The sequence below is a fragment of the Oncorhynchus clarkii genome, chromosome 6 (genome assembly GCF_045791955.1).
Source record: "Oncorhynchus clarkii lewisi isolate Uvic-CL-2024 chromosome 6, UVic_Ocla_1.0, whole genome shotgun sequence".
Lineage (NCBI taxonomy): Eukaryota > Metazoa > Chordata > Actinopteri > Salmoniformes > Salmonidae > Oncorhynchus > Oncorhynchus clarkii.
The window spans coordinates 845,618-868,928 of record NC_092152.1 but is presented as its reverse complement, the minus strand read 5'-3'; the positions used below and the strand labels follow the sequence as shown (position 1 = coordinate 868,928).

General features: G+C 41.7%; 1 protein-coding gene across 1 annotated transcript in view; it reads left to right on the top strand.

Annotated features, from left to right (window-relative positions):
- The window catches only part of LOC139410543 (threonyl-tRNA synthetase 1), a 33,689-nt gene that overhangs the window by 8,917 nt on the left and 1,461 nt on the right, over positions 1-23,311 (top strand). Inside the window, exons 7-17 of the mRNA XM_071155813.1 lie at positions 329-393; positions 482-560; positions 3,015-3,161; positions 5,092-5,190; positions 8,147-8,313; positions 8,577-8,739; positions 9,241-9,378; positions 19,260-19,337; positions 19,489-19,589; positions 19,821-19,925; positions 22,354-22,541. Of these exons, the coding sequence (XP_071011914.1) occupies positions 329-393; positions 482-560; positions 3,015-3,161; positions 5,092-5,190; positions 8,147-8,313; positions 8,577-8,739; positions 9,241-9,378; positions 19,260-19,337; positions 19,489-19,589; positions 19,821-19,925; positions 22,354-22,541 (1,330 nt within the window). The remainder of the gene's footprint in view (positions 1-328; positions 394-481; positions 561-3,014; positions 3,162-5,091; positions 5,191-8,146; positions 8,314-8,576; positions 8,740-9,240; positions 9,379-19,259; positions 19,338-19,488; positions 19,590-19,820; positions 19,926-22,353; positions 22,542-23,311) is intronic.

The window sequence follows — 23,311 nt, the reverse complement described above, 5'->3', positions numbered from 1 at the left end:
GGGTTGAAGGGTTTGTATTTTGTCCTGTAGTTCATTCACTGTAATTGGAGAATCCAGTGGAATTGTAATTTGAGAACCTGTATGGTAGTGCCATGTTACTGTCTCTCCCTGTCTCAAATTCAAGCTGCTTTATTGGCATAAAACATTGTATCAATATTGCCAAAGCAACACTATATATAATATACATTGTAATAAATAATTTTGCTTTGCAATATTCTGTCTGTTCTCTCTCTTCCTGTCTGGTCTCTCGCTCTCTCTCCGTCCTCTCTAGTGTGATGTATTTCTGCTGTTCCACAACTGATCTGAACATCTCTCTCCTCCTCTGCAGTACAACAAATTTAAGTGCCGGATCTTGAATGAGAAGGTGACCACCCCAACCACTACTGTGTACAGGTGAGCTGCATCCCGACCCGGTCGTTCTGGAATGGGTGTTTGGGCCGATCCAGATTCCCTGTGTATTTATCCTGTCTGTGCTGACTAGGTGTGGTCCGCTGATTGACCTGTGCCGAGGACCCCATGTCCGACACACTGGAAAGATCAAGGCCCTGAAGATCCACAAGGTAAAGCACACTTCTGTTTTTGTCTCCGCTATGTTTTCATTCTTCTATTTAGTTTCTTTTGAAGGATCTTTATTTTAATTCTCTTGATAGTTCTCTGAAGTCGTCCCAGTTGTACATGTCCTACCACTCTAAGGTTTCCATGACCACATTTACACTCCAACATCCCGGTATTATTCGGGATTCAAGTATTCGGTCTTGATGTTGTCTCATATAAACATATCCTGTTTTACAATAACCTGAATCGGCTCCTTTCCCAGTTATGAGAGTGCTGAAAAAGATGCCTGGGATATGCTGATCTTAGACTGGATACCTTGACGTGTTTTATCCGTTTCCTGTTTGTTGTGGTCTCCCAGGCTCAGTTGATATCACCTTTTTGAAGTTCAGGTTTCCTTCAGCCAGATTTAAACTGTATGGTTTCGCTAGTTGTAGTGGGAGGGGGAGCACCATGCCATCAAGTTTACTGCGTTTCTACCGCCATTTCTCCCTGAATTCATTTTAGACACTAAAAGATCCCTTATTAACCTCTTGTCTCTACCATCGCGGGTCCGGGAGCGTAATCATCAACTGACACTAATTAGCATAACGCAACGGACATAAATATTACTAGAAAATATTCCTATTCATGAAAATCACAAGTGAAATATATTGAAACACAGCTTAGTCCTTTGTTAATCACCCTGTCATCTCAGATTTTGAAAGTATGCTTTACAGCCAAAGCAAGACCAAGCTTTTTTGTAAGTTTGATAGCCTAGCATAGCCTATTATGCCTAGCTAGCAGCAGGCAACTTGATCACAAATCAGAAAAGCAATCAAATTAAATCGTTTACCTTTGATGAGCTTCGGATGTTTTCACTCACAAGACTCCCAGTTAGATAGCAAATGTTCCTTTTTTCCCCAAAATATTATTTTTGTAGGCGAAATTGCTCCGTTTGTTCTTCACGTTTGGCTGAGAAATCGACCGAAAATTGCGGTCACTACAACACCGAAAAATATTCCAAATTAGCTCCATAATATCGACAGAAACATGGCACACGTTGTTTATAATCAATCCTCAAGGTGTTTTTCAAATATCTATTCGATAATATATCCACCGGGTCTCGTGGCTACTTAGTAGGATAGAGAGAAACAATGGCCGCATTTGTCCCTTACGCACAAAACACTCAGACTTCAGCTGACCACTGACGCAATGTTGACGTTCAGGCTCATTTTTCAAAATAAAAGCCTGAAGCTATGTATCGTGACACTAGACACATTAGGGAAGCCATAGATAAAGGAATCTGTTTGATATCTCATTCACTGCTCAATAGGGACGCATAGGAACGCAGAGGTTTCTAAATAAGAGTCACTTCCTGATTGGATTTTTCTCAGGCTTGCGCCTGCAATATCAGTTCTGTTATACTCACAGACAATATTTTTACAGTTTTGGAAACTTTAGTCTTTTCTATCCTAAGCTGTCAATTATGTGCATATTCTAGCATCTTTTCCTGACAAAATAGTCTGTTTACTTTGGGAACGTTATTTTTTCAAAAATGAAAATACTAGATTCAAGAGGTTGTTAAACAAACTGTTGGGAAATTATGATATGACTGAACAAATCATTTTAAATGGAACTGTAACTAAGTAAACTTATACTCTGTTTTATTATATCTGATTAACAATATGAGTTCATAAGAAGGGATTGTGAGACACGGACAAGGAGTAATTAAAGTTCATGAACACCATTCCAACTAGGAAGAAACAAATGGGTTGTGGACTGTGAAAACAGATAAGGTCGTTAGCCTAACGTTGAACCTACTGAAACTTAGCTCTGGGGTTTTTAGATAAGGCAGTGAGTGCATTCCTAGGTTTTCTGTTAATTAAAACTGTCAGTTCAGTGGTGATCGATAATGTTGAGGGGTCAAAAGTAATCTGGGGGTGTGTTAGTAAGTTAGAATGAACTTTTCACCTTTGTCCCGGTCGAGAGGAGGGGTTCTGTTAAAGCAATGAAATGACGTCATGATCTGTATATAAACTGTTGTTCGTGGTTAAGTGGCAGCGCGCTCCGGGAATAAAATATATAACCTATTATTGAAAGACTGGTCTGCGTCTATTTTATGCAAACAAGAAGTCTTAGAAATTCTCATAAAATAGATTAAGGGCTTTCAATTGATGAAAGCACATTGGCATAATTAAATTACAGTAACACAAACAAATATCCTTTTTCCATCACAGCTGTCAATTTAGTTTTATTTATTCGGTATGACTTGCATAAAAACTGGATGGAAACGTGGTTAGTATTTAACTTTCTAAATATTCATCCAAGATTAACTGAAATACTATCAGAAATATGTTGGACTGTTTTTACAGCTTTTAAGTTCCTTAACCAAATTGTGCACATAATCTCTACCTACTGGGTGGGCAAGGCTGACATGGAGCGTGTTTTAGACTCTTCTAGTCTGCTTCTCTAACCTCCAGAACTCCTCTACCTACTGGGAGGGCAAGGCTGACATGGAGACTCTTCAGAGGATCTACGGCATCTCCTTCCCTGATCCTAAGATGCTAAAGGAGTGGGAACGCTTCCAGGAGGAGGCCAAGAACAGGGACCACCGCAAACTGGGACGGGTACGGGACTGTTATTCAAATCACTCAAATGGTATTTGTCAAATGCTTCTTAAACAACAGGTGTAGATGAACAGTGAAATGCTTATTTACAGACACTTCCCAACAATGCAGAGAGAAGAATGTAATAGAATGATAACACAAGGAATAAATGCACAATGAGTAACAATAATATGGTTATATACAGGGAGTACCAGGTAATAACATGGCTATATACAGGAATTACCAGGTAATAACATGGCTATATATAGGAAGTACCAGGTAATAACATGGCTATATACAGGGAGTACCAGGTAATAACATGGTTATATACAGGAAGTACCAGGTAATAACATGGCTATATACAGGAAGTACCAGGTAATAACATGGCTATATATAGGAAGTACCAGGTAATAACATGGCTATATACAGGGAGTACCAGGTAATAACATGGTTATATACAGGAAGTACCAGGTAATAACATGGCTATATACAGGAAGTACCAGGTAATAACATGGCTATATATAGGAAGTACCAGGTAATAACATGGCTATATACAGGGAGTACCAGGTAATAATATGGTTATATACAGGGAGTACCAGGTAATAACATGGCTATATACAGGAAGTACCAGGTAATAACATGGCTATATATAGGAAGTACCAGGTAATAACATGGCTATATACAGGGAGTACCAGGTAATAACATGGTTATATACAGGAAGTACCAGGTAATAACATGGCTATATACATGGAGTACCAGGTAATAACATGGCTATATACAGGAAGTACCAGGTAATAATATGGCTATATATAGGAAGTACCAGGTAATAACATGGCTATATACAGGGAGTACCAGGTAATAACATGGCTATACACAGGGAGGTAATAACGTGGCTATACACGGGGAGGTAATGACGTGGCTATACACGGGGAGGTAATGACGTGGCTATACACGGGGAGGTAATGACGTGGCTATACACGGGGAGGTAATGACGTGGCTATACACGGGGAGGTAATGACGTGGCTATACACGGGGAGGTAATGACGTGGCTATACACGGGGAGGTAATGACGTGGCTATACACGGGGAGGTAATGACGTGGCTATACACGGGGAGGTAATGACGTGGCTATACACGGGGAGGTAATGTGCAGAGGTACCAGGTAATGGAGGTAATGCTGTATGTACATACAGTACCAGGTAATGGAGGTAATGCTGTATGTACATACAGTACCAGACAGCACCACCTAATTCAATAGTTATTTGGCAAAAGGTGGCTACTTATATATTTTGATTTGTTTAGCACTTTTTTGGTTACTACATGATTCCATGTGTTGTTTCATAGTTTGATGTCTTCACTTTTATTCTACAATGTAGAAAATAGTCAAAATAAATAAAACCCCTTGAATGAGTAGGTGGCCAAACGTTTGACAGGTACGGTATGGGTAGAGGTGAAGTGACTAGATGACAGGAAAGATGATAAACAGTACCAACCGTGTTAGTGAAAAGGGGGTCAGTGCACGTAGTCCGGGTAGCTATTTGGGTTACTACTTAACTAACCATTTAGCAGGCCTGGTAATAGAAGCTGGTCAGGGTCCTGTTGGTTCCAGACCTGCTACGTCGGCACTGCTTGCCATGTGGTAGCAGAGAAAACAGTCTGTGACTTGGGTTACTGGAGCCTTCGACAGTTTTGGGGGGCCTTCCTCTGACACTGCCTGGTATTCATTTATTGACCTGCTCCACTACAGTCAATCAATCAAATGTTTTTTATACAGCAGTTTTTACAGAAACATTGTGGAAATATTGTCTGGGAACAGCAGGAGATTACTGGGTCCTCTGTCTTTAGAGGGGTAGGGGGGGGAACTGATCAGTGACGTGGTGCACATGTCCTCCTGGTTAGTATCTGCTGTAGGGTAACACTGATCATTCAACTCTCTCTGCTCTCTCCTACAGGAACAGGATCTGTTCTTCTTCCATGATCTGTCTCCAGGCAGTTGTTTCTTCCTGCCTAAAGGATCCTACATCTACAACAGTCTGGTGGACTTTATCAGGGTGAGTAGTCATTGCCGTAAGATGGGCAGCCCCTGTAGAATGGGAACTCTGTCTGTTCTATGTCTGATAGCCCTAGAGTGAGCGCTGTAATTATCTCTATAGGTACGGTATCTCTCCCTATGGGTTAGGTACAGTATATATCTAACCCTATAGAGAACTGTGAGGTTTCCAGGCGATGGTAACAGCACCTTTGGACCAGGGCTATTTAACTGGTGGCCAGATGCAGTACCTTTGGACCAGGGCTTTTTAACTGGCGGCCAGATGCAGTACCTTTGGACCAGGGCTATTTAACTGGTGGCCAGATGCAGTACCTTTGGACCAGGGCTATTTAACTGGTGGCCAGATGCAATACCTTTGGACCAGGGCTATTTAACTGGTGGCCAGATGCAGTACCTTTGGACCAGGGCTATTTAACTGGTGGCCAGATGCAGTACCTTTGGACCAGGGCTATTTAACTGGTGGCCAGATGCAGTACCTTTGGACCAGGGCTATTTAACTGGCGGCCAGATGCAGTACCTTTGGACCAGGGCTATTTAACTGGCGGCCCGCCGGCCAGATGCAGTACCTTTGGACCAGGGCTATTTAACTGGTGGCCAGATGCAGTACCTTTGGACCAGGGCTATTTAACTGGCGGCCAGATGCAGTACCTTTGGACCAGGACTATTTAACTGGTGGCCAGATGCAGTACCTTTGGACCAGGGCTATTTAACTGGCGGCCAGATGCAGTACCTTTGGACCAGGGCTATTTAACTGGCGGCCAGATGCAGTACCTTTGGACCAGGGCTATTTAACTGGCGGCCAGATGCAGTACCTTTGGACCAGGGCTATTTAACTGGCGGCCAGATGCAGTACCTTTGGACCAGGGCTATTTAACTGGCGGCCAGATGCAGTACCTTTGGACCAGGGCTATTTAACTGGCGGCCAGATGCAGTGCCTTTGGACCAGGGCTATTTAACTGGCGGCCAGATGCAGTACCTTTGGACCAGGGCTATTTAACTGGCGGCCAGATGCAGTACCTTTGGACCAGGGCTATTTAACTGGCGGCCAGATGCAGTACCTTTGGACCAGGGCTATTTAACTGGCGGCCAGATGCAGTACCTTTGGACCAGGGCTATTTAACTGGCGGCCAGATGCAGTACCTTTGGACCAGGGCTATTTAACTGGCGGCCAGATGCAGTACCTTTGGACCAGGGCTATTTAACTGGCGGCCAGATGCAGTACCTTTGGACCAGGGCTATTTAACTGGCGGCCAGATGCAGTACCTTTGGACAAGGGCTATTTAACTGGCGGCCAGATGCAGGACCTTTGGACCAGGGCTATTTAACTGGTGGCCAGATGCAGGACCTTTGGACCAGGGCTATTTAACTGGTGGCCAGATGCAGTACCTTTGGACCAGGGCTATTTAACTGGTGGCCAGATGCAGTACCTTTGGACCAGGGCTATTTAATTTATTAATCTAGACTGGCCCTTTCTGAACATGAATAATAATCCACCGTTCAGTGCCAGAAGGATAAGCACTGTGGTTTATATAGGGGGCTTTCTAGCCCCTATGAGACGGTGATGTGTTTTTCTTCTAATGAAGTTGGCTCTAGCGTTTTGAGTGGTTTAAGCTACAAAAGGTTTTGGTTACATTCCTGAAAACTATGGTTCTCAGCTACACAGACCTGCTGTTTCCTCTCTGATGCTCACAAGGACTCGTTTAGAAGTGACCAAAAGAACACCTAATGACTGAGGGAAATTAATTCAAAGCGTTCTTCCTTCAGACTGGAATTTGACCTGATTTGACATGTCTTTATTTATTGAGACACTTAGTTTCTTAATTTTTCAGATTTTAACATAATAACCTTTGAAGCTTTTTAATAGGTTAAATAAATGATGGTGCGTGAGCGCCTTTTTCAATCATGTATTTTTGTTGCAGCTCGACTTTAATTGGTTGAGTGCCCTCCGGTTCCCTAATTACTTTAAGCAACATTTATTTTTAAGGGAAGTGCTTTATTGGTGTGTTGCTTCTTTATACAGTTCCTACGAATAATCGCATGTGGAGAATCTCTGCCCCCCCCCCCCCAATTAACCACGCCCCCGTAAGAATATAGTTGAATAGACCCCTAACATCTGGGCTCTCGAGTGGCGCAAGGCACTGCATCTCAGTGTGTTTGGCTGGTGTAGGCTGTCAATGTAAATAATAATTTGTTCCTAACTGACTTGCCTAGTTTATTTTATATTTTTTATTTAATCTGTCCTGAACAATAACATAAATGCAACATGTAAAGTGTTGCATTTAACCCTACCTACCCGAAAGCATAGTACCAACTGTAAAGTTTGGAGGTGGAATAATGGTCTGGGGCTGTTTTTTTATGGTTCAGGCCCCTTAGTTCCAGTGAAGGAAAATCTTAACGCTACAGAATACAATAACATTCTAGACGATTATGCAAACTTTGTGGCAACAATTTGGGGAAGGCACTTTCCTGATTCAGAATGACAACAAATCGAAGTCCATACAGAACTGGTTGGTTGAACGGTGTGGCAGAACTTAACTGGCCCACACAACCCTGACCTCAACCCTATCGAACACCTTTGGGATGAATTGGAACGCCGACTGTGAGCCAGGACTAATCGCCCAACATCAGTGCCCGACCTCACTAATACTGTTGTAGCTGAATGGAAGAAGTCCCCGCGGCAATGTTCCTACATCTAGTGGAAAGCCTTCCCAGAAGAGTGGAGGCTGTTATAGCAGAAAAGGGGGGACCAACTCCATATTAATGACTTAGCAGAAGAGTGGAGGCTGTTATAGCAGCAAAGGGGGACCAACTCCATATTAATGACTTAGCAGAAGAGTGGAGGCTGTTATAGCAGCAAAGGGGGGTCCAACTCCTTATTAATGTCCATGATTTTGGAATAAGATGTTGGACTAGCAGGTGTCCACATGCGTTTAGTCATGTAGTGTCTCTCTCTCTAGTCTGAGTACCGTAAGCGAGGCTTCCAGGAGGTGGTAACCCCCAACATCTATAACAGTAAGCTGTGGCAGACATCAGGCCACTGGCAGCACTACAGTGACAACATGTTCTCCTTCGAAGTGGAGAAGGAGGTGTTCGCCCTCAAACCTATGAACTGCCCGGGACATTGGTGAGTACAGCTTTAGGGCTTTTCATACTACTGAGCTACTGGTGAGTTATGCTGTACTGAGCTGGCCAGGTTACCCATAATTACCCTGGTTACCCATAATTACCCTGGTTACCCATAATTACCTTGGTTACGCAAAATTACCCTGGTTACGCATAATTACCCTGGTTGCCAATCTATTTAGAAGAAGAACATGCGCCAGCACAGTTTGGTTCAGGTTCGCCCTGTCTCTTTCTCTCACGGTGACCCCCCTCCCCCATTTCTAGTCTGATGTTTGACCACCGGCCGCGGTCCTGGAGGGAGCTGCCTCTGCGAATGGCTGACTTCGGCGTGCTGCATCGTAACGAGCTGTCTGGCGCTCTGACTGGGCTGACCCGTGTACGACGCTTCCAGCAGGACGATGCCCACATCTTCTGCACCATGGACCAGGTAAGCATTATGGGGACTGGGCCGGGTAAGCATTATGGGGACTGGGCCGGGTAATCGAAAGGAGTTTGATACATCGTAAAACATCCCCCCCCCCCCCCCCCAATCACTTGTGGAGCAGTCAGACTGACCTTAACCCTCCTGCGTGTCAGACCTTAACCCTCCTGCGTGTCAGACCTTAACCCTCCTGCGGGTCAGACCTTAACCCTCCTGCGGGTCAGGCCTTAACCCTCCTGCGGGTCAGGCCTTAACCCTCCTGCGGGTCAGGCCTTAACCCTCCTGCGGGTCAGGCCTTAACCCTCCTGCGGGTCAGGCCTTAACCCTCCTGTGGGTCAGGCACACTCCTCTTCTCCATGTAGCGCCACACGGCATGGGTCAGTTAGTTCACCTCCTGGGATAATCTTCCAGTGGACCATTTCAGCTGTCACACTATTTTAAACACCATGAAGCCTTGACTAAAGCTGAAGGAAAATTGTGTGGTTTTGTCTTTTCCTCAACCTCCAGATTGAGGAGGAGATTAAGGGTTGTCTGGACTTCCTGCGTACAGTCTACGACTGTTTTGGTTTCTCCTTCAAACTCAACCTGTCCACCCGGCCTGAGAAGTTCCTGGGAGAGCCTGCGGTCTGGGATCAGGCTGAGAAGGTAACGATAATAAACCCTTTATAAAGTCTAAGTTTCAATGTCACTATATACAGGGTCAGTAGTTATATACAGGGTCAGTTAATACCATACTATATACAGGGTCAGTCAATACCATACTATATACAGGGTCAGTAGTTATATACAGGGTCAGTTAATACCATACTATATACAGGGTCAGTTAATACCATACTATATACAGGGTCAGTTAATACCATACTATATACAGGGTCAGTAGTTATATACAGGGTCAGTTAATACCATACTATATACAGGGTCAGTTAATACCATACTATATACAGGGTCAGTTAATACCATACTATATACAGGGTCAGTTAATACCATACTATATACAGGGTCAGGTTAATACCATACTATATACAGGGTCAGTTAATACCATACTATATACAGGGTCAGTTAATACCATACTATATACAGGGTCAGTTAATACCATACTATATACAGGGTCAGTTAATACCATACTATATACAGGGTCAGTTAATACCATACTATATACAGGGTCAGGTTAATACCATACTATATACAGGGTCAGTTAATACCATACTATATACAGGGTCAGTTAATACCATACTATATACAGGGTCAGTAGTTATATACAGGGTCAGTTAATACCATACTATATACAGGGTCAGTTAATACCATACTATATACAGGGTCAGTTAATACCATACTATATACAGGGTCAGTTAATACCATACTATATACAGGGTCAGTTAATACCATACTATATACAGGGTCAGTTAATACCATACTATATACAGGGTCAGTTAATACCATACTATATACAGGGTCAGGTTAATACCATACTATATACAGGGTCAGTTAATACCATACTATATACAGGGTCAGTTAATACCATACTATATACAGGGTCAGTAGTTATATACAGGGTCAGTTAATACCATACTATATACAGGGTCAGTCAATACCATACTATATACAGGGTCAGGTTAATATCATACTATATACAGGGTCAGTTAATACCATACTATATACAGGGTCAGTAGTTATATACAGGGTCAGTTAATACCATACTATATACAGGGTCAGTTAATACCATACTATATACAGGGTCAGTTAATACCATACTATATACAGGGTCAGTTAATACCATACTATATACAGGGTCAGTAGTTATATACAGGGTCAGTTAATACCATACTATATACAGGGTCAGTAGTTATATACAGGGTCAGTTAATACCATACTATATACAGGGTCAGTTAATACCATACTATATACAGGGTCAGTTAATACCATACTATACACAGGGTCAGTTAATACCATACTATATACAGGGTCAGTTAATACCATACTATATACAGGGTCAGTTAATACCATACTATATACAGGGTCAGTTAATACCATACTATATACAGGGTCAGGTTAATACCATACTATATACAGGGTCAGGTTAATACCATACTATATACAGGGTCAGTAGTTATATACAGGGTCAGTTAATACCATACTATATACAGGGTCAGTTAATACCATACTATATACAGGGTCAGTTAATACCAAACTATATACAGGGTCAGTTAATACCATACTATATACAGGGTCAGTAGTTATATACAGGGTCAGTTAATACCATACTATATACAGGGTCAGTAGTTATATACAGGGTCAGTTAATATCATACTATATACAGGGTCAGTTAATACCATACTATACACAGGGTCAGTTAATACCATACTATATACAGGGTCAGTTAATACCATACTATATACAGGGTCAGTTAATACCATACTATATACAGGGTCAGTTAATACCATACTATATACAGGGTCAGGTTAATACCATACTATATACAGGGTCAGTTAATACCATACTATATACATGGTCAGTAGTTATATACAGGGTCAGTTAATACCATACCAGATACAGGGTCAGTTAATACCATACTATATACAGGGTCAGTTAATACCATACTATACACAGGGTCAGTTAATACCATACTATATACAGGGTCAGTTAATACCATACTATATACAGGGTCAGTTAATACCATACTATATACAGGGTCAGTTAATACCATACTATATACAGGGTCAGTTAATACCATACTATATACAGGGTCAGTTAATACCATACTATATACAGGGTGAAATAATACCATACTATATACAGGGTGAAATAATACCATACTATATACAGGGTCAGTTAATACCATACTATATACAGGGTGAAATAATACCATACTATATACAGGGTCAGTTAATACCATACTATATACAGGGTGAAATAATACCATACTATATACAGGGTGAAATAATACCATACTATATACAGGGTCAGTTAATACCATACTATATACAGGGTCAGTTAATACCATACTATATACAGGGTCAGTTAATACCATACTATATACAGGGTCAGTTAATACCATACTATATACAGGGTCAGTTAATACCATACTATATACAGGGTCAGTTAATACCATACTATATACAGGGTCAGTTAATACCATACTATATACAGGGTCAGTAGTTATATACAGGGTCAGTTAATACCATACTATATACAGGGTCAGTTAATACCATACTATATACAGGGTCAGTTAATACCATACTATACACAGGGTCAGTTAATACCATACTATATACAGGGTCAGTTAATACCATACTATATACAGGGTCAGTTAATACCATACTATATACAGGGTCAGTTAATACCATACTATATACAGGGTCAGGTTAATACCATACTATATACAGGGTCAGGTTAATACCATACTATATACAGGGTCAGTAGTTATATACAGGGTCAGTTAATACCATACTATATACAGGGTCAGTTAATACCATACTATATACAGGGTCAGTTAATACCAAACTATATACAGGGTCAGTTAATACCATACTATATACAGGGTCAGTAGTTATATACAGGGTCAGTTAATACCATACTATATACAGGGTCAGTAGTTATATACAGGGTCAGTTAATACCATACTATATACAGGGTCAGTTAATACCATACTATACACAGGGTCAGTTAATACCATACTATATACAGGGTCAGTTAATACCATACTATATACAGGGTCAGTTAATACCATACTATATACAGGGTCAGTTAATACCATACTATATACAGGGTCAGGTTAATACCATACTATATACAGGGTCAGTTAATACCATACTATATACATGGTCAGTAGTTATATACAGGGTCAGTTAATACCATACCAGATACAGGGTCAGTTAATACCATACTATATACAGGGTCAGTTAATACCATACTATACACAGGGTCAGTTAATACCATACTATATACAGGGTCAGTTAATACCATACTATATACAGGGTCAGTTAATACCATACTATATACAGGGTCAGTTAATACCATACTATATACAGGGTCAGTTAATACCATACTATATACAGGGTCAGTTAATACCATACTATATACAGGGTGAAATAATACCATACTATATACAGGGTGAAATAATACCATACTATATACAGGGTCAGTTAATACCATACTATATACAGGGTGAAATAATACCATACTATATACAGGGTCAGTTAATACCATACTATATACAGGGTGAAATAATACCATACTATATACAGGGTCAGTTAATACCATACTATATACAGGGTCAGTTAATACCATACTATATACAGGGTCAGTTAATACCATACTATATACAGGGTCAGTTAATACCATACTATATACAGGGTCAGTTAATACCATACTATATACAGGGTCAGTTAATACCATACTATATACAGGGTCAGTTAATACCATACTATATACAGGGTCAGTTAATACCATACTATATACAGGGTCAGTTAATACCATACTATATACAGGGTCAGTTAATACCATACTATATACAGGGTCAGTTAATACCATACTATATACAGGGTCAGGTTAATACCATACTATATACAGGGTCAGTTAATACCATACTATATACAGGGTCAGTTAATACCATACTATATACAGGGTCAGTAGTTATATACAGGGTCAGTTAATACCATACTATATACAGGGTCAGTCAATACCATACTATATACAGGGTCAGTTAATACCATACTATATACAGGGTCAGTAGTTATATACAGGGTCAGTAGTTATATACAGGGTCAGTTAATGCCATACTATATACAGGGTCAGTTAATACCATACTATATACAGGGTCAGTTAATACCATACTATATACAGGGTCAGTTAATACCATACTATATACAGGGTCAGTAGTTATATACAGGGTCAGTTAATACCATACTATATACAGGGTCAGTAGTTATATACAGGGTCAGTTAATACCATAGTATATACAGGGTCAGTTAATACCATACTATATACAGGGTCAGGTTAATACCATACTATATACAGGGTCAGTAGTTATATACAGGGTCAGTTAATACCATACTATATACAGGGTCAGTTAATACCATACTATATACAGGGTCAGTTAATACCATACTATATACAGGGTCAGTTAATACCATACTATATACAGGGTCAGTTAATACCATACTATATACAGGGTCAGTTAATACCATACTATATACAGGGTCAGTTAATACCATACTATATACAGGGTCAGTTAATACCATACTATATACAGGGTCAGTTAATACCATACTATATACAGGGTCAGTTAATACCATACTATATACAGGGTCAGTTAATACCATACTATATACAGGGTCAGTTAATACCATACTATATACAGGGTCAGTTAATACCATACTATATACAGGGTCAGGTTAATACCATACTATATACAGGGTCAGTTAATACCATACTATATACAGGGTCAGTTAATACCATACTATATACAGGGTCAGTAGTTATATACAGGGTCAGTTAATACCATACTATATACAGGGTCAGTCAATACCATACTATATACAGGGTCAGTTAATACCATACTATATACAGGGTCAGTAGTTATATACAGGGTCAGTAGTTATATACAGGGTCAGTTAATACCATACTATATACAGGGTCAGTTAATACCATACTATATACAGGGTCAGTTAATACCATACTATATACAGGGTCAGTTAATACCATACTATATACAGGGTCAGTAGTTATATACAGGGTCAGTTAATACCATACTATATACAGGGTCAGTAGTTATATACAGGGTCAGTTAATACCATAGTATATACAGGGTCAGTTAATACCATACTATATACAGGGTCAGGTTAATACCATACTATATACAGGGTCAGTAGTTATATACAGGGTCAGTTAATACCATACTATATACAGGGTCAGTTAATACCATACTATATACAGGGTCAGTTAATACCATACTATATACAGGGTCAGTTAATACCATACTATATATAGGGTCAGTTAATACCATACTATATAGGGTCAGTTAATACCATACTATATACAGGATCAGTTAATACCATACTATATACAGGGTCAGGTTAATACCACACTATATACAGGGTCAGGTTAATACCACACTATATACAGGGTCAGGTTAATACCACACTATATACAGGGTCAGGTTAATACCACACTATATACAGGGTCAGTCAATACCATACTATATACAGGGTCAGTTAATACCACACTATATACAGGGTCAGTCAATACCATACTATATACAGGGTCAGTTAATACCATACTATATACAGGGTCAGTTAATATCATACTATATACAGGGTCAGTTAATACCATACTATATACAGGGTCAGTTAATACTATATACAGGGTCAGGTTAATACCATACTATATACAGGGTCAGTTAATACCATACTATATACAGGGTCAGTTAATACCATACTATATACAGGGTCAGTTAATACCATACTATATACAGGGTCAGTTAATACCATACTATATACAGGGTTAGTTAATACCATACTATATACAGGGTCAGTTAATACCATACTATATACAGGGTCAGATAATACCATACTATATACAGGGTCAGTTAATACCATACTATATACAGGGTCAGTTAATACCATACTATATACAGGGTCAGTTAATACCATACTATATACAGGGTCAGGTTAATACCATACTATATACAGGGTCAGTCAGTCAGTACCATACTATATACAGGGTCAGGTTAATACCATACTATATACAGGGTCAGTTAATACCATACTATATACAGGGTCAGTTAATACCATACTATATACAGGGTCAGTTAATACCATACTATATACAGGGTCAGTTAATACCATACTATATACAGGGTCAGTTAATACCATACTATATACAGGGTCAGATCAATATATACAGAAATATTCCTAGAAAATATTCCTATTCATGAAATCACAAGTGAAATATATTGAGACACAGGTTAGCCCTTTGTTAATCAACCTGTCATCTCAGATTTTCAAAATATGCTTTACAGCCAAAGCAAGACAAGCATTTGTGTAAGTTTATCGATAGCCTAGCATAGCATTTTGTCCAGCTAGCAGCAGCTAACTTGGTCACAAATCAGAAAAGCAATCAAATTAAATCGTTTACCTTTGATGAGCTTCGGATGTTTTCACTCAAGGCTCCCAGTTAGATAGCCAATGTTCCTTTTTTCCAAAAATATAATTTTTGTAGGCGAAATGGCTCCGTTTGTTCTTCACGTTTGGCTGAGAAATCGCCCGGAAATTGCAGTCACGAAAACGCTGAAAAATATTCAAAATTAGCTCCCTAATATCGACAGAAACATGGCAAACGTTGTTTATAATCAATCCTCAAGGTGTTTTTCAAATATCTATTTGATTAATATATCCACCGGGACAATTGGTTTTTCAGTAGGACCGATTGGAATAATGGCTACCTCTGTATTTTACGCGATAATCACTCTGGGAGCCATCAGGTGACCTAGTTGCGCAATGTAGCCGCTTACGGGTATTCTTCAACATAAATGCGTAAAACTACGTCACAATGCTGTAGACACCTTTGGGAATACGGAGAAAGAGTAATCTGGTTGATAGCCCATTCACTGCTCAATAGGGACTCATTGGAACGCAGCGCTTTCAAAACATGGGGCACTTCCGGATTGGATTTTTCTCAGGCTTTCAGCTGCAACATCAGTTCTGTTATACTCACAGACAATATCTTTACAGTTTTGGAAACTTTAGAGTGTTTTCTATCCTAAGCTGTCAATTATATGCATATTCTAGCATCTGGTCCTGATAAAATATCCCGTTTACTACAGGAATGTTATTTTTCCAAAAATTAAAATACTGCCCCCTAGTCACAAGGTAAATACTTTTTTCTTTACTTAGTTGAATGTGCTGACAACATCATCACACAAATTATCAATGGAAATCAAATTTATCAACCCATGGAGGTCTGGATTTGGAAAAGTTTTGTGACACGTCAGGGTCCACATATTCAGACTGGTCTTACTCCCTCATTCATAAGAATACAAGCCTGAAACAATTTCTAAAGACTGTGGACATCTAGTGGAAGGCATAGGAACTGCAGATTGAGTCCTAAGTCAATGAATACTGTAATGGCATTGAATAGAAAACTACAAAACCAAAAAATAAAAATACAGTTATGAAAACTTAGTAGGCTTCTTTAGTGTCCTGACTGAAAAACACCAGAAGAAAGATGCCCAGGGTCCCTGCTCATCTGCGTGAACATGCATTAGGCATGCTGCAAGGAGGTATGAGGACTGCAGATGTGGCCAGGGCAATACATTTCAATGTCCGTACTGAGACGCCTAAGACAGCGCTACAGGATGGACAGCTGATCGTCCTCACAGTGGCAGACCACGTGTAACAACACCGGCACAGGATCGGGACATCCAAACATCACACCTGCGGGACAGGTACAGGATGGCAACAACAACAACTGCCCGAGTTACACCAGGAACGCACAATCCCTCCATCAGTGCTCAGACTGTCCGCAATAGGCTGAGAGAGGCTGGACTGAGGGCTTGTAGGCCTGTTAGGCAGGTCCTCACCAGACATCACCGGCAACAATCCCACCTATGGGCACTAACCCACCGTCGCTGGACCAGACAGGACTGGCAAAAAGTGCTCTTCACTGACAGATCGCGGTTTTGTCTCACCAGGGGTGATGGTCGGATTCACGTTTTTCGTCGACGGAATGAGCGTTACACCAAGGCCTGTACTCTGCAGCGGGATCGAGGTGGAGGGTCCGTCATGATCTGGGGCGGTGTGTCACAGCATCATCGGACTGAGCTTGTTGTCATTGCTGGCAATCTCCACACTGTGCGTTACAGGAAAGAGATCCTTCTCCCTCATGTGGTACCCTTCCTGCATGACCCTCCAGCATGACAATGCCACCAGCCATACTGCTCATTCTGTGTGTGATTTCCTGCAAGACAGGAATGTCAGTGTTCTGCCATGGCCAGCGAAGAGCCCGGATCTCAATCCCATTGAGCACGTCTGGGACCTGTTGGATCGGAGGTTGAGGGCTAGGGCCACCCCCCCCCCCCCCCCCCCCCCCCCCCCAGAAATGTCCGGGAACTTGCAGGTGCCTTGGTGGAAGAGTGGGGTAACATCTCACAGCAAGAACTGGTAAATCTGGTGCAGTTCAAGATGAGGAGATGCGCTGCAGTTTTTAATGCAGCTGGTGGCCACACCAGATGCTGACTGTTACTTTTGACCCCCCTTTGTTCAGGGACACATTCCATTTGTTAGTCACATGTCTGTGGAACTTGTTCAGTTTGTCTGTACCCTCTGATAAATAGGGCTGGATGGCAGAGAGCTCAGCCCCAGGGATATCCTGGGTTGTCCTCACTACCCTCTGATAAATAGGGCTGGATGGCAGGGAGCTCAGCCCCAGGGATATCCTGGGTTGTCCTCACTACCCTCTGATAAATAGGGCTGGATGGCAGGGAGCTCAGCCCCAGGGATATCCTGGGTTGTCCTCACTACCCTCTGATAAATAGGGCTGGATGGCAGAGAGCTCAGCCCCAGGGATATCCTGGGTTGTCCTCACTACCCTCTGATAAATAGGGCTGGATGGCAGAGAGCTCAGCCCCAGGGATATCCTGGGTTGTCCTCACTACCCTCTGATAAATAGGGCTGGATGGCAGGGAGCTCAGCCCCAGGGATATCCTGGGTTGTCCTCACTACCCTCTGATAAATAGGGCTGGATGGCAGAGAGCTCAGCCCCAGGGATATCCTGGGTTGTCCTCACTACCCTCTGATAAATAGGGCTGGATGGCAGGGAGCTCAGCCCCATTGATATCCTGGGTTGTCCTCACTACCCTCTGATAAATAGGGCTGGATGGCAGGGAGCTCAGCCCCAGGGATATCCTGGGTTGTCCTCACTACCCTCTGATAAATAGGGCTGGATGGCAGGGAGCTCAGCCCCAGTGATATCCTGGGTTGTCCTCACTACCCTCTGATAAATAGGGCTGGATGGCAGGGAGCTCAGCCCCAGGGATATCCTGGATTGTCCTCACTACCCTCTGATAAATAGGGCTGGATGGCAGGGAGCTCAGCCCCAGTGATATGCTGGGTTGTCCTCACTACCCTCTGATAAATAGGGCTGGATGGCAGGGAGCTCAGCCCCAGTGATATGCTGGGTTGTCCTCACTACCCTCTGATAAATAGGGCTGGATGGCAGGGAGCTCAGCCCCAGGGATATCCTGGGTTGTCCTCACTACCCTCTGATAAATAGGGCTGGATGGCAGAGAGCTCAGCCCCAGGGATATCCTGGGTTGTCCTCACTACCCTCTGATAAATAGGGCTGGATGGCAGAGAGCTCAGCCCCGGCGATGTACTGAGTTGTTTATGAAGGGTTAATGTAAAGTTAAGCGTATACTGTTATATACTGGTGATATGTGGTTGTTATGGATAAGAGTCTCTGCTAAATGAAAAATGTAAGTTGGTAATTTAGCAAACCTCCAAACTCTGTTCTCTCCTGTGTGATTGCAGCAACTGGAGAACAGTCTGAATGAGTTTGGCGAGAAGTGGGTCCTCAACCCTGGAGACGGGGCCTTCTACGGACCGAAGGTAAGACCGACCCATGTTGTCATGTTGTATTGAACGTTATAAGGATGGAAAGGGAATATGGCGTCTCCTATAACTCATCATGGAGGAATGGAAACATTGCTTATACGCCAAGCGGTAGTGACGCCATGCTGTGTGTGGTACCCGGTTGTAGATTGACATCCAGATCAAGGATGCTATTGGTCGATACCACCAGTGTGCCACCATCCAGCTGGACTTCCAGCTACCAATCCGCTTCAACCTCACCTTTGTCAGGTAACACTTCCTCTGACATCTCTGTAACACAGTTTGCGATTGGTTGCTAGACAGGAGTTTGTTGACAGAGCAGCATCGTGATTGGTCACACTTTTTCTAATGGTCTTCTGTAGTTGGTTTGTCAACTGGCAAGAAATGGGGAGAACGGGGTCACTGTGTGGAACTAAAGCTCATTTTGAGGACTTATTTTTGTGCTAGATGTGTCTGATGGAATTGTGTGTGTGTGTGTAGCCATGATGGAGACGATAAGCAGAGGCCAGTCATCATCCACAGAGCCATCCTGGGATCAGTAGAGAGGATGATCGCTATCCTCACTGAGAACTACGGAGGGAAATGGTAAGGGGCTATATTAGTACTGATACTACTACTATCTAATCTACTGTAGCTGGTAATACTGTCTCTACTAATATTTAATCTACTGTAGCTGTTAATACTGTCTCTACTAATATCTAATCTACTGTAGCTGGTAATACTGTCTCTACTATCTAATCTACTGTAGCTGTTAATACTGTCTCTACTAATATTTAATCTACTGTAGCTGTTAATACTGTCTCTACTAATATTTAATCTACTGTAGCTGTTAATACTGTCTCTACTAATATCTAATCTACTGTAGCTGTTAATACTGTCTCTACTAATATCTAATCCACTGTAGCTGGTAATACTGTCTCTACTATCTAATCTACTGTAGCTGTTAATACTGTCTCTACTACTATCTAATCTACTGTAGCTGTTAATACTGTCTCTACTAATATCTAATCCACTGTAGCTGGTAATACTGTCTCTACTACTATCTAATCTACTGTAGCTGTTAATACTGTCTCTACTATCTAATCTACTGTAGCTGGTAATACTGTCTCTACTACTAACTAATCTACTGTAGCTGGTAATACTGTCTCTACTACTAACTAATCTACTGTAGCTGGTAATACTGTCTCTACTACTAACTAATCTACTGTAGCTGTTAATACTGTCTCTACTACTATCTAATATACTGTCTCTACTACTATCTAATCTTCTGTAGCTGTTAATACTGTCTCTACTACTCTCTAATCTACTGTAGCTGGTAATACTGTCTCTACTACTATCTAATCTTCTGTAGCTGTTAATACTGTCTCTACTACTCTCTAATCTACTGTAGCTGTTAATACTGTCTCTACTAATATCTAATCTACTGTAGCTGTTAATACTGTCTCTACTACTATCTAATCTACTGTAGCTGGTAATACTGTCTCTACTAATATCTAATCTACTGTAGCTGTTAATACTGCCTCTAATAATATCTAATCTACTGTAGCTGGTAATACTGTCTCTACTACTAACTAATCTACTGTAGCTGTTAATACTGTCTCTACTATCTAATCTACTGTAGCTGTTAATACTGTCTCTACTAATATCTAATCCACTGTAGCTGGTAATACTGTCTCTACTAATATCTAATCCACTGTAGCTGGTAATACTGTCTCTACTACTAACTAATCTACTGTAGCTGGTAATACTGTCTCTACTAATATCTAATCTACTGTAGCTGGTAATACTGTCTCTACTAATATCTAATCTACTGTAGCTGGTAATACTGTCTCTACTACTATCTAATCTACTGTAGCTGGTAATACTGTCTCTACTACTAACTAATCTACTGTAGCTGGTAATACTGTCTCTACTACTATCTAATCTACTGTAGCTGTTAATACTGTCTCTACTACTATCTAATCTACTGTAGCTGGTAATACTGTCTCTACTACTATCTAATCTACTGTAGCTGTTAATACTGTCTCTACTAATATCTAATCCACTGTAGCTGGTAATACTGTCTCTACTAATATCTAATCCACTGTAGCTGGTAATACGCTCTACTACTATCTAATCTACTGTAGCTGGTAATACTGTCTCTACTACTATCTAATCTACTGTAGCTGTTAATACTGTCTCTACTACTATCTAATCTACTGTAGCTGTTAATACTGTCTCTACTAATATCTAATCCACTGTAGCTGGTAATACTGTCTCTACTAATATCTAATCTACTGTAGCTGGTAATTAAAATTACCTGATTGTGCGGCTCTAAACATGAACACATTCCCATAGGAACACAGCCGTTTCAGAAGTGCAGAAGTGCAACAATTTTTCGTCATACAGGAATACTTTCCCCCCTAAGGTTACTGTATGCGTTCCAGTCGAACCAACAATTCACACACCTGTGACCTGTGACTTTTTTGTTTGTTTTGGTCATCGGCGGGATTTTATTTTCGTGCGCGAACACAGTCAAAGTTCGGCAGCCGAAGTCTACTCCTAGTCTACTCCTAGTCTACTCCTAGTCTACTCCTAGTCTACTCCTAGTCTACTCCTAGTGGGAACTACAGATTGGATTCTTTGACGTGACTAAGACCTCTGCAAGAATGTCAATGAATTACAGATTACTTGCTTTATCTTAGATGAATTCAACTTATTTTGAGGAAGTGATAGTGGGTATGTTGCTACGGTGGCTCAAGAGTGACAAACAGCCGTAATATTGTTTTTCAAGAGAAGATTTTTAGGGAGTACAGCCTTTTTTGTTTCGCCGAGTTCTGTATGCAGAATTTAAGATTGGAGTTTGATTTCCAAAACGACGACGGCTGTAGATTTCAAATTTAATTGTCACTTGAAAAGAAAATGCATTGGTTGCCCCAAAACAAATCTCAGGAGCTGGTACCGGATCCAGAGCAGCTGTTAGTTTTAACCGCTTAAACTCTGTAATAAGATGTCAATACCCTCCCCTCCCCAGGCCGCTGTGGCTGTCTCCTCGTCAGGTGATGGTGGTACCTGTAGGACCCACACTGGATGACTATGCTCAGAAGATCCGTGATGATTTCCACCGTGGAGGTCTGATGACAGACGTAGACTGTGATGCCAGCTGCACCCTGAACAAGAAGATACGCAACGCACAGCTGGCACAGTACAACTTCATCCTGGGTAAGTGGTGGTGGGGTCTATGGTATGGGCTTTGAGCTGAGTGGTGGGGTCTATGGTATGGGCTTTGAGCTGAGTGGTGGGGTCTAGGGTGTGGGCTGAGTGGTGGGGTCTAGGGTGTGGGCTTTGGGCTGAGTGGTGGGGTCTAGGGTATGGGCTTTGGGCTGAGTGGTGGGGTCTAGGGTATGGGCTTTGGGCTGAGTGGCGGGGTCTAGGGTATGGGCTTTGGGCTGAGTGGCGGGGTCTAGGGTATGGGCTTTGAGCTGAGTGGCGGGGTCTAGGGTATGGGCTTTGAGCTGAGTGGCGGGGTCTAGGGTATGGGCTTTGAGCTGAGTGGCGGGGTCTAGGGTATGGGCTTTGAGCTGAGTGGCGGGGTCTAGGGTATGGGCTTTGAGCTGAGTGGCGGGGTCTAGGGTATGGGCTTTGAGCTGAGTGGCGGGGTCTAGGGTATGGGCTTTGAGCTGAGTGGCGGGGTCTAGGGTATGGGCTTTGAGCTGAGTGGCGGGGTCTAGGGTATGGGCTTTGAGCTGAGTGGCGGGGTGTGGGCTGAGTGGCGGGGTGTGGGCTGAGTGGCGGGGTCAAAGGGGTCACTTAGAAATGTCCTTGTTTTTGAAAGAAAAACATTTATCTGACTGATTTCCTTATATGAACTGGAACTCAGTAAACTCTGAAATTGTTGTGTTTATATTTTTGTTCAGTGAACATAATATTAAATAGTCTTTATATTTAAATTGTCTATATACTGTTTTTCACCCAATTTTAGGTCCCACCGG